The following is a 13,596-nucleotide window of genomic DNA, read 5'->3' as shown; positions in this document are numbered from 1 at the left end:
GTTTTGCAGATTGGACCCACATACTTTTACAACCCTGGGTCTACGGAGTTGATCACCCGAGGAATTCATAATCTCTGTAAAATTACAAGCTAAAAGCTAAAAAACTAAAAAAGTAAACAGGAAACTGTACAAGGCACATTTGAAGTTCCACAGGCGTAATTTTGCACAGAGGCAAATTTAGGTGAAACGACGGCCCCTGCGCTGGAAAGGAGTGCAAAATCCCGGCTCTTTGGTAGCAACGCAAAGGCTCAGAGACTGTGAAGGACAAACAGAGGTGAAAAAACAAACATCCAGGCATTTTAGAGTTCCTTAAAGGGGTTACCAATCCATCAAAATGAACATGAACAGAGTCCAAAGTGTCCTTTCTCAACTGGGAAAGGAGAGAAAGGAGGACAAAAATTAGGTCCCAAAAAACAAAAAGGATCCAACATAGATACATTATTTCAGGAAAAAAATAATAACGATGCTACGTCTGCTGGGTTTTCCAAAGGCTAAACCTGAGAGTGGTCCTGGCTGTTCGTACTGCCTTGCAAGTAGATCATCCGTCCGATCATTAGGAGCAAGAGGCCCACGCACAGCAGCACGGTGGGCTCCTGGTGGATGTGCGGCAGCGGGTTTGGATTGATCACAACCCGTCTATGTCTGTCTGCCACCCCCTGGAATAGAGAGGAGAGAGAAGAGGAGATGTTACTGTATTAATAAAAAGAATATGGCAGAAACACTACAGGCATAACAATACATCGCTCTGGACTGATACATCAATTCAATGATAAACGATCCAATATTATCAGTGCATAGAAAATCGATGACACGTCTAATGGCACGTCTGTGTCACTACTTCCTTCCAAGCACACCACATTCCTCAACATTCAAACAGTGCTAACGCCATAGCACCAAGCAGACAAGAAAAAGACAAAGATATCTTCTGATATCGACTGCAGGCCCCAGAATTGAACTGAATTGAAATCATATCGTAGCAGACTTTGTGATATCAACAAATATTGCATGGTCCAATCCAAAGAATCTATATGACATCGTACTGTGATAAAACTTGTGATTTATAGCCCTAATACACGGCATGGTTGCACCAAACTGGATGAAAAATCAGTTCAGAACAGAATCAGATCAGGAAAGAAAAAGTTTGGGTGGAGACAAGGGATGCAAGATATCAGCACGTCATCTGTATCGGCCGATATTGGCCTTAAAATGAAATATCTGAATCTGCAAATATGCTGGTAATATTGGTACATCATTGGTTTCGGAAAATACTGGCCTTAAAATGAAGTACCAGAATCAGCCAACGTGCTTTTTCTAATTTTGCACAATGAAAAAGGGGTGGGCCATCACGATAAGGATATGTATGTGTAATATGATGTTAATTCCACTACAGAGGAGACGTTATGATCACTACAATTAGCTAGTGAAAAAAGTGGATATATCGATATCTGTATCGGTTATTGGCCAAATAAGTTGTAATATATCGGCATATCCGATATTGGCAAAAAATCTAATATTGTGCATCCCTAGTGGAGACACAACTAGATGAAAGGAAGAGGTTTGACACAGAAGTCCAGCAGTAAGGATAGTGATGTCAGGGGAAGTAGATAAAGACAATCATCTTTAACTACAAGGATCTAGATTCAATGGACCACTTGCTAAATTGTGCCCACCTTATCTACTGTGCTTTAACTGTCAACCTCTCCACCTTTGCACAACATATATTTAGTTTACAGTGATGACATTTGAAATAATGGGTCCTTAGTTTTAGGTGCAGATAGACAGAAGCAGCCTCTTGTTTCTAGCCGGTTGCTAGCAGATTTCATTAGCTGTAGCTAGGTAGCCAAATAATCTAAAGCTGTAACTGGCTAACTTTTAAATGTTTCCAAACATCTTGTTGATGGTCCATGTAGAAGACATGCAGATAAATAAACAGCACTGTGCTTGTATTGCAGTAGAGCTCCTTTAATCCTAATATTACAAGTGTGATAAATAAAAGCCCGGAGGTCGGGCGAGCCAGAGGTAAGATTTATGTTTCGCTGATCATATTTTGAAACAGTGCACAAGAGAAGAGGCTTTTATGGGTTTGGCAAACACAGCAGTATCTTGGATAATGAATGTGACTGCTGTTGGAAGGTAAACAACCCTGAGTGATTATGTGGTTAATGGGTGAAAAAAGCACTTCATGGTTAGTTGTTTTATTTGCATAAACTCAACCATCACCTGTCAGTTATTCATGTCTGACTGAATTATCTGCATTGGCTTTTGCTTAGTGTGCTCTCATTTCACAACACCTTCTGAGTGTGTTGTAATACACATCACGTAAACACCTTGTAATCCCCTTATGATAGAAATCAAAGAGACACACACTCATACTGTATGTTTACATCCACAGGAAGCAGGTAAGTACAGTTCTCTACATCCTGCCACAACTCTCTTTACTCTCTCTCCAGGTGTGATTTCCTTACGTCACTGTGAGCATGAATGCGTATGTGCAAGGTGTGTTTGTATGTTTGAAATGGTCTGAAGGGGGTTTTTTGGATTTGCATTTCTAGTGTTGCAGCATCTACATACATAAAAGGTGTAACTGTCCACTCAATGTATATTTGTATATATGTAAAGGTCTCCATTGTTCTATGGGTCTGAAAATGGCAACATGGGGGAAGTTTTTGTGTATTGTTTTAGGTTTTAATACAGAGAAAAATACAACAGGGAAAGGAATGATGATGATGATGAATGACGAAAGGTGTTGGATAAATGTAAAGATAGCTGCTGCAGAATGCATAATGTAAGAATAAAGGGGTCGTGTAGCATTGTGCAGTTGTAAGGACTTGTGTAAGACAGGTTAAAAAAAAAAAGGTTTAAATCGAAGCAGAGGCCAAGCTACCCTGACTTTTAATCCTTAGGAAGAGTCAGGTTTCAACATCACTTGATCTTGTATTTCCAATAAAGCAACTGTTCAATATTTGGAGTCTCAAGCTTAAGACTACATTTCCACCAGATCCGGCAAGGACGCTAGAGGACACATTGCCCCACTCATCTGGCCGCTTGGCGGGTTTCTCACTGGTGATGTACCCTATTGTGGAATGCACCTGATTGGACATACACGCTGCTAGTTGGGAGGTCCTTGGTTCTCTGCTGGTCGCTTCAAACAGGAAACAACATGGCGGCCTGCTCATAAACTTTCTATATTTCTATCTAAACCAATGGTTCCCAACTGGTCCGGCCACGGGGTCCAGATTTCGTCTTAGTGATTCGTTCAAGGTCCACAAATTTTAACATATTCAGCGTCATACTTGTGTCTGGCCATGTCGTCGAGCTAGTTTGCTGTTTCTGTTAAGCAGCTGTCTGTTAAGGCCAAAACACACCGGTGCCGTACGACGTGTGTCAAAACAGCCGCCCCCATTATTTTCTATTTACAAACCCACACTGGCAGCGGCTCGATGCGCGTCGACGTGCCGCACCGCGGCACTTTGCGCTATTGTCCTATTTTTCCAGCGTTGCCGCCTTTGAAAAAACGCTATTTTGTACTTCCCAGCCTAGCGGACTGGAGTGTGCAATAGAAATCCAGTTGACGCCCCACAGCGCGACGCTTTTTGTGTGTGTTGGAGGCGGCACTTGACTCAAGTCAATGACGCTGCCGTCATATGACGCCGCCGGTGTGTTTTGGCCTTAAGTCACTCACTCAAAATAAAAGCTTGTGCCAGAAATTCACTGTACTTCCCGTTTTTTACAAACTTTTCACGTTTGCTAGTCACTTGTGGTCCATTGAGAATGGACCCGCAACCCACTTCTGGCCCGTGACCCACTAGTTGGGAACCACTGGTCAATCCACCAAAATCTATTTCGGAAAACATTTTTGGTGAGAAATAGGCAATGCCACTGCTGTATCTTATTCTATTTAAGAACTACATTGCCTAGTTTGGCCGCTTAGTCAACGTTTCGTGACCCAACCACACCGTGCTGCATAAAGTTAAATGTAGTCTACCCTACACAAATACAGACCAGCCAATGTACTGCAATCCCTCACTAAAACTCACTGCAACACGCCCACCCTGCATTGTGCACCTGCTTCTCTTGCTCTTTATTGGAAATGAAAAGAAGCCTTTAGTGGTCCTCCGTTGTCAAATCTGGTGGAAATGCACCGTAACTCAAGATAGCCCTGATGACATCATCAGTTTTGGTTGGGACTCTAATAGTTCCTTCACATGATAAAGCCTTAACTGTCTTTCCTGTCTCTCCCTGAACATCTCTTTGCAGTCATTCTGACACACTTGGCACGCTGTTGACTGAAACAGGTGTTTTCCTTTCTGCTCTCTATCCCTTCAGGAGGAAGCCCTGTGCTTTGGCCTCGGTCCATCGCTCCAGCAGCAGCAGCAGCTTCGCACCGATAAGAGATCTGCCCGGTCGACAGAAGAGAAAGGACATTTCCCCGGGAAGCCTCCTCCCAAAGAAAGCACTCTCCCGAAACAACAAGGTTCCTGTTGCTGAGGAAAGGTCGAGGGGATCTCCACAATGAATGACTTTGAGAAGTATCTGGTGACTTCACTTACACCAACACACTCTTCTAATAATAGAAGGGGAAATTACAGATACAATATTTTGCGGATATTTTGAGGCCTTGCACCTGCTACTTACCATATTTTCCCTACCAACTGAAGTTTCAATGTAAAACATATGGATTCACTGTGAATTTTATCAATGAACTCAACAAACACAAAAACAGCAGTAGAAGGCTGTGTTTGCACTTCACAGCTCTCAGGTGTGAAATCTTGGATCTGTCTGAATGTGAAGCTGAGTTCTGCGTAAAAAAAGAAAACATCCTCAGCTACTATTGCTCCACTAAATTAAGTTTTAAAAAGGAAACCTTACACTCTAACTAAAGCATTTACAAGCATCAGTTTTTCCACTGGAAGATGGATGTCCTGTTTTGGCACGGAGCCCTTCAAATACAGCCCAGCCGGATGGACTTTACAATACCGTCCAGACATCGACTGGCACAGAATAAGCCTTCTGCCCTGGGGCGAGGCTGTACTCTGAAAAACAGGATTTTAATGGACGAGGGCGAGAGAGGAATATCAAAGCTGTGTGGTTTGATTTGAAAAGTGAGCCAAAAACCACAGAAACCCCTGATGCCAGAGGAGGAAACAGGTGAGGGGAAGACTGGTTAACACTGTGTGGAATCAGTCTGCTTCTAATTCTGCTTCTAACTCTGGTCACGTCAAACAACCAGGTCAGAGATGACCCAAGAATTGCCAGAATACGGATTTGAACAAGACGTGACCTGGATTTCCTGTACAGGACCAGTTTAATAAGCCAGACAGATTCATGGAGACTTGTAGAGAAAGAAATACATCGAATGCAACAATCTGGATACAACCAATCACACTTACTCTGTTTCTCCCAGAGACAGAAGCACAGCTTTTTCAACTCCAACCCAACAATGAAAAAGTGTTACAACTTAAAGGAGGAAAAACTTGACTTTTGTGATCAATGGTCTCCAGATCCATCGCTCTGAATATGAAACACTTCATTAAGAGCCAGTGTAGCGGCAACACAAGATAATTACCTCAATCAGATCTGAGTATGTATGTTTCAACACGTTCTTACTCCCAGTTTGAAAAATACAGCAGCTTTGTCAGCAGCCCTATGCTTTAAACCATAACGCTCTAGGAACCCTTCTAGCATCAGTTTTGGAGACTTGAGGAGATCGTGTCACTTTCTGTTTGTTTCATGCATACTGTCTTTTCAAAAAGAACTTCTGTTTTCACAGGGAACAGGTATCGTACCATGATTACTTTCGGTTCAGACAAAAAACCACTTGGTTCAGTTTAGAGCAAGATCAGGTTTGGGTTAAAATAAATACATTTGTTACATAACTTTACTTAGTAAGTATAGGTTTTGCACTTGTGTCCTGTTTAATATGTAATGTCTTTACTGTGCTGTTTCTATGTAATGTTTCGTATCATAATGACAATTTCCCTTTATCCAAGACAATTTTCTTCTAAGGGAGACAAATAAAGTAACCATAACCTTGACCTTGACGTATATGAGTTTGCAATAAACGTCACATATGTCACGTGACGTTAACTAAGTAACTTAGTGAAAATAAGTCAACACTGACTTTTGATTTCACATAGCACATGAGCAGCTGCCTCCTGGGTGAAAGTCCTGTATTTGGTTAGCCCATCCATCACCCCGACTCTGCATGGACTCTCTCGCACTTTTTTACAACATCATTGCTGTGGGCGGGTCTATATTGGAGTTAGCTGAAAGTCAGGTGCATGTCGTTCAAACACTACAGGATGCCTTGTGCGTCACATTCCCAGACATGTTGGCTAGCTAACAAGCATGCTTTATTTGCTGGGCTTTCTTAACTTAAGTTTTGGCATCACCAATCACAAGCATATTTTTTAGCTGTGCTATCAGTTGGTTGGTCAGTCCAGAGTGAAATCTCTCAGACATTCACGGCCCTCAGAGTATGTGTTCGACTGAATTTTCCTCCAGTGACACCATGTGGTCGACATGTGTGATTCAGAATGAACAGTTTCCCTCAGGATTAACTGTTTTAACTATAGCGACCCATTCTCTCTTCATCTAGCACCATCATCAGGTCGACATTTTAATTAGTCCAACAGTTTGGTTTTTATGACCAATCACCTGCAAAATTAATGACATTCCCATCAGCCTCAGCTGTGTTTTGTTTTCAGTGCCAACTCCCAAATGTGCATGCTGACGTGCTCAACTGACATGGTTAACATTATAAAAATTATCACATCAGCATGTTAGCATTTTCATTGCGAGCATGCTGTCGTAAGCATTCAGTTCAAAGCATCGCTGTGCGTAAGTGCAGCATCACAGAGACGTTAGTGCGGCCGTAAACTCTGTGAGTGTTGTTTTATTATTGGTCGGAGCTTTAAATTAAATCCACCATGAAAGAAGAAAAGTGGACTGCCTAATTTTTCTGAAAAAGAAGGCACACATCTCCATAAGCACATCTGGAAAAACTATTCTAACGCAAGAGGTGATGCTTTTTTCCTCTCTCGTAGGATTTTTTCGCCCAGTAATCATCACCTTGTGAACTTTCTAACTTTAAATCGACATTTGAGGAGACACCAGCGGAGGAGCAGCTGAAAGAGCAGCAGAGACTCAGAACTGTTAAGGCTCACTTTACTGCAGCTTAAACTGAGCCTCGATTTCTCCGAATGTCACCAAGGGGCTGTTGTGTTTGGCAGAGCAAACTCTCCAAACATTGATCTTTTTGGAGATTTTATTTCACCTCCACAACCTGAAATTCTGCCTGTAAAGTAAATCAAGACTCCTGCATGCAGAAGCTTACGCAAACACTTATAAAATCTGCCCTCCTTTTCTTTTGGCCCCACACGACCTCAAACATTTGTCGTTTGAAATCATAAATAAGAGTTTCACCTTGTTTTGAGTGGAAGGTTGCTGTGGGTTTTCAACTGAAGAGCAACCTTTGTAAAAGCAGCAAAAGGTTGATTTATTTTCTCAGGTCACACCATTTCCTCTTTCGCCTTCAGATATGCAATTATACTTTTCTGTTGGGAAAACTTTATGATTATCATTATTAATGTTAATTTGCTTGCAGCGGCGTTAATCATATTGCACATTAGAGACTTGTCTCTCCTCAAAGCAGCTTTGGAAGACAGACACAAGCTTTGTGGTTTTTAAGTTGGCAGAGTCTGTGCTCTTTCCTCACCTCACGAACCGCTGCAATGATTTAACTCTCAAGATGGTCGTCAGTTTGCAGAGTGAGGGAAGGGACCACGCTGCCACATTTATGAGTCAAGACATAAAGCAAACTAACTGAAAACCTGTTTTACGATTACATGTTCAATTTGTTGATCTATTGATGTCTAGATACATGAGGTTATAAATAAGAATGGGGAAAGCCAGCTGTTTAAGTCATTTTTAAACAATCGTATATGATTGAAAACGTCAATCATTAATCAGATGTTTTGTCCACTAATTAAAACTGCCACCTGTCAATGCCCTTCCACATTACAGTCTATATCCTGCTCTGTAGTTATGGTTAGCACTTACTATATTTTATATATTGTACTGATGAAAGCACAGGAGAAAGTGTCAATGACAACAGACGAGTCTTGATGTATGTGGTTTAACACAGCTGACGCATTTACATCTGACCAACATCTGTCTATAATATGTCTCAAACCACCTCTGGATCAGATCATCGTGCTATTTCAGTGCACCTTTGTTGTTATTTACACCTGCATTCATTTATATGAATCACTATCAGATAGCTCTGCAGAGTTACTTCAACTCTTTTTAGGGATTCAAAGGAATAGTTTGACATTTTAGCATATGTGCTAATTTGCCCTCTTGATGAGTGTTAGGTGAAAAGATTTATATCGCTCTCATGTCTGTGCATTAAGTGTGAAGGTAGAGCCAGAGGGCAAGCTCATCATAAAAACTGGATGCAGAGGGAACTCATTAAATAGCATGTTGAATCTCGCTTGTTTAATCCAAACAGTAACGTCAAAAAGGTTACAGTAAATCAAGTGTTCTGGGAATACAAATAATTACCTATGATTAAAAACATCATGTAGACAATAGGGCTGGTCTGTTATTTGGGTGATTGGTCATATTTCAGAGTCAGGATGAGAGGTTTGATTTCCACTGCAATCAGAAGCAGATGTACTCCTCAGCTGACGAACTGCAGGCTGAGAATCTGACATGAAGCCAAAACCAGTTTCAGCAAACACTCTTGATATTCAACCTTATGCCTCAGGATTATAGAAAAGGAAGTATACACACACGTGCACACACACACACACACACACACACACTGGCCATCCACTTAATAGTTTCCTGATTTGAACTCTTGCCTCAAATAACCCCTTCAATCATCTGAGAATAGAAAACCTGCTGCCACAAATTGTTTTCCTGCTGTCACTACAGCTCTGCAGGCTTCTGACGAGTACTTCGACTGGCACAAACATGTAGGCGCCGTCATGTGCATACACACAGTCGGGCTACTGTGATGCAATATGAGAACAGACTGATAAACATGCGAAATAAAAATAAAAAAATCAAAAAGCAAGAGAGAAACCAAGCGGGCAGTCAGCCAATCAACTTAGTAGATACTCAGTCAACCAGAAAATCCACCAGTCAGACAGTAAGTCAGTGAACCAATAAAGCAACCACACAGTCATGCAGCCAACCAATATCTGCACATCGAGGCACTGCTGATTATGGTTTCATGTTTTTGGTATCCATTCACTTCAGTTGAAAAGTGATATACAGCAGGTATATAAATCCATCACAATAATCATCATCATCAGTTCTATTATTGCTGCATTTTATCGCGCTGAAAGTGCTGACACGTTTTGAAAGTCTTTCAGAGTGATGAGTTGAAAAGTGGGTGGGAAGCTCCAACATCCGAGATTTGCCTTCATGCTCTACAGTAGTAGCCTTAATCGTGTTGTGAATCAAAACCAGAGGACAAACAAGAAGTAAAACATGAATGAGTGGATTTGGCAGCTTTGTGCATTAAGCTGGATTCAAAGGCAAGGATGCCTGAACTTCCCAGCAGCTCCTGAATGCAACATCTTGAAGACTTTAAATGTGACTTTAGCAGCATTGCAACGCCAATGCCAATCAGAAAAAGACAGATAAATTAGATGTTCACAGTGTCTGCAAGTCAATGCTGGTGAAATGAATAGAAAACGACAGCTACCTGTAAGGGAGGAAATCTAAAGCTTTCATGGAATGCTTTGCCAAATTAATATGATTCAACTGGGACACTCGTCAGTCAGAAAACCTCGAAAATCAATGAAATCAGACAAGTGATAGGCAATATAGATAGATTTGAAAACAGTTGATTCTGCCTTTCGAAACATCTCTGCTGCAGGGGATTCAAGTACCTCATCTCCTTCTTGCTCTTCTTCGTGTCTCTTTGTTTTCACAGTGGAAACATTGAGTCAGTCTGCTCCAAACGGCTCATGTGATTTTGTTTGGTCACCACAACTTACTATGCTGCTGCACTAAAATAGCTCTTTAAACAAGGCTACACTTACAGGCACAGACACGCACGCACATGCACGCGCACACACAGCTGTGTTTCCATCACTTCAGAGGACCTTGCACTGACTTACATTCATTTCCTGGATACTTAACCTAACCCTGACCTTGACCTAACCTTACCTTACTTACCCTGACCATAACAACTACTTGCCAGACTCTAACCTTAACCCAAGTCTTCAGCCTAAAATGTAATGATTTATGGTATGGGGACTTGTGTTTTGTCCCCAAAATGAGGGCGACTCCCCACAGTGTGATTATGCAAACAGATTTATGTCCCCACAACATGAGTAATACATATCTACACACATACACGCACAATGCAAAGTAAGTGCCACTGTGCAAACCTCCCCAAAAGATATAATTTCTCTTGCAAGCAAATGTTTAACGTTTAAAAACAAAAACATGCAGCCTCACTTACATCTCTGTGCATCTGAACATCTAACTCCACATTATCCTTTACAGTTGTGGCCGTGTTTTGACTGCAAAAACATTCCAGCAAGACTTTGTCTGCTGATTGAAGCACAACATGTCAAAAGCTGTCACTCTCTGCTGATAAATGTCCTTTCAAAATAAATGCACCTTCAGTTCTCATACTGCAATGGGAGCATCGTGTTTCAAAACGTACACTGGGTCCTCTATGCATGGAAGCAGAACCCATCCGTTTGACGATGATAAAGCCTCCAAGGGCAACAACTAGTGTTTCAAGGATTCAGGTGTAGCCAATGGATATACCGGGACAAGACTTTCTCCTCTCTGCACTTGTCATTTTGGCTAATCCCTGAAAACAGATGCATGTGAATGCGGATCATTTTTTTGAAAAGCTAAAATAAAGCTAATGGGTTTCAGGAATGCATGTCAGTTAATGTGTTCAGCCTCTCCACATGGACTACCTGCTGTTTAAACAGGATTGGTCAGTGCTACCCATACTACAAACGGATTACAAACAGAAACCAGAATGCTTCCAATACCAAAATCTTGTCCTGTTGCCTGCAGATTCTGCATACATAGACAGATATCTGTTTATTGAGCTGGAAGTTGACATGGAAAGTGAAGAAAATCTCATCCCTCAGCACACACAACTACACATGTATGTTGTAGTCTGACACTGATACGACAGAAGCCCAGTGTGTAGACTAGTAGACTAACAGAAGAACCAGTCAAGGTACCTACAGTTCACATCTACGTCTGTGACAACATGAATGCTTCACACATCTTCAAGACTGAGACAGATGAGGTCACAGTGACCTTGACCTTTGATTCCATGACCACAACAATTTTAACAGCTCATTAATGAGTCCAAGTGGACGTTTGTGCCAAATTGGAAGAAACTCCCTCAGGGCGTTCTTGAGATATTGCTTTCATGAGAATGGGATGGACATATGGACAATGTGGCACGGAGGCATAAAGATGCACTCCTGCTGAAAAAAAGAAGATGCATTCAAAAAAGTAATTCTTAAGCTAGCAGACTGTAAACAAGCCAATACTTATAAATCTGTGTGTCTTTCTCCTGCTCTTTGTCTTTCACACACACTTGAACACTCACAAACAAAAACACAAGCAGCCGGCCAGTGACACCCGATTGGTCAACAATGTCCCTCTAAATTTATTTCTGTCTTCAGGACAAAGGGTTTTACCTCCTACTGAAAGATGACAGAGTGTGTGTTGGAGTTTGTTTGAGTATGTGTAGTTTGAATGTGTTTAAGTGTGCCAGTGTTTGAGTGTGTGTGTTTTGGCAGGATAATTAGACCTTGTGCTTTGCTCCCTGAGAGTTCTTTAACCACAGGGCTGAACCATAATGAATCTACACTGTCACGGACACTACACTGTTACACTACACACACACACACACACACACACACACACAGACAGCACACTGAGCACGATTACAGATGTCTGAAAACAAACACGCACACATAATCACGCACACATTGTGTAAATGTTTAACTGAGAGAGTGGGGGGGGCAAGGCTGGATTAAATGAGGACAAAGGAGACAGAGAAAAAAATATTGGCGATCACACACTGCTGTACATGTTTTCCTAAGAAATAATTACTTAACTGAATGTGGTTTCTATGTAAAAGCATTTCTATAGAAGTGCTTTGCTAATTTCTCTGTCAATATAAAGGGCTGAGGCACCTGTGCATTAGTGTGTGTGAGTGTGTGTGTGTGTGTATTCTCAGATGGTGTGAGTCATCTTAAAGTCTCTACAGCCTGAAGTGATGCAGCTCTGTTGCTCGGCTGAAGCCTTCGTGCAACGTAACTGAATAAAGCTCTTCTGTCAACAGTAGCAACACTGGCAGCTCAGTATTCAACAGTAATGTGATGATAAGTTTGTGATAATGTGAGAACTTGTCAGGGTGTGCTAAAAATACGCCCTTAAACCTGATGATATGTTTACAGCAGGTTCTTCTTATCAGTTCAGAGGAATAATTATTACTTCGGTTTTACATTTGCCTCTCTCTCCAGTTGGGCTTACATCATGATGGCTGAGAGCTACATTTCTTTTTTTCCCCCTCTAGACCAGTGGTTCCCCCACAAAATTGCCAGAAAAGTCTAAATTGGATAGTGGTAGTGTCATTAATTTTGGAGGCATTCAGTCATAAACCAAAGTATTGGATAGTTAAGTCTTTCGACCAGATGATCCTGAAGAGAGCATGAACTTCTGTAAAAAATGCCATAGTGATCTATTCAATTGTGATTGAAAATTCTCAATCAAAACCAATCATGGCGGCACTTGAAGATAATTCAGAGGATCACCAAAGTCAGTGGGATTCATCCTCCTGGTACCATGAATATCTGTGCAAGACTTCATGGCAGTCTATCTGATAGTTGTTGAGACATGTCACCAAAAAACAAAATATCAACCTTGTAAAAGCACAATAAGAAAAGTTGGGGATCATCAAAGTCAGTAGGTTTCATCCTCTGGGGACCATGATTATCTGTACCAAACTTCATGGCAGTCCAGATCATAGCTGTCGAGACATTCTACCAAAAATCAAAATATCAACCTTGTGAAAGCACTGGGAGAAAATTTGGGGGATCAACAAAGTCAATAGGTTTTATCTTCTGGGGACCATAATTATTTGTACTAAACTTTATGCCAGGCCATCCGATAGCTGTCGACACATTTCATCAAAAACCAAAATATTAACCTCATGGTAGCACTAGAAACAAAGTCAGGGGATCACCAAAGTCCATAGGCTCCATCCTCTGGGGACCATGAATGTATGCTCCACACTTCATGGCAGTCCATCTGATAGTTGTTGAGACTTTTCACCAGAAGACAAAATATCAACCCTGTGGTTGTACTGGAAGAAAAGTCAGGGGATCACCAAAGTCAGTAGGATTCATCCTCTGGGTACCATGAATATCTGTACCAAACTTAATGGCAGTCCATCCAATAGCTGTCCAGACATTTCACCAAAAAACAAAATATCAACCTCGTATTAGCATTAAAAGAAAAGTTGGGGGATCAAAGTCAGTAGGTTTCATCCTATGGGGATAATGAATGTCTGTACCAAACTTCATGGCA

General features: G+C 41.4%; 1 protein-coding gene across 1 annotated transcript in view; it reads right to left on the bottom strand.

The window, feature by feature from the left end:
• Positions 1-359: 359 nt before the first annotated feature.
• The window catches only part of LOC126406876 (bcl-2-like protein 11), a 28,124-nt gene continuing 14,887 nt past the window's right edge, over positions 360-13,596 (bottom strand). Inside the window, exon 4 of the mRNA XM_050071426.1 lies at positions 360-656. Coding sequence (XP_049927383.1) covers positions 492-656 — 165 coding nt within the window. The 3' untranslated portion in view covers positions 360-491. The remainder of the gene's footprint in view (positions 657-13,596) is intronic.

This window comes from Epinephelus moara, chromosome 19 (assembly GCF_006386435.1).
Source record: "Epinephelus moara isolate mb chromosome 19, YSFRI_EMoa_1.0, whole genome shotgun sequence".
In the NCBI taxonomy this organism is placed as follows: Eukaryota; Metazoa; Chordata; class Actinopteri; order Perciformes; family Serranidae; genus Epinephelus; species Epinephelus moara.
The sequence above is the reverse complement of the archived record's forward strand: the minus strand, read 5'-3'. Positions and strand labels throughout refer to the sequence as shown.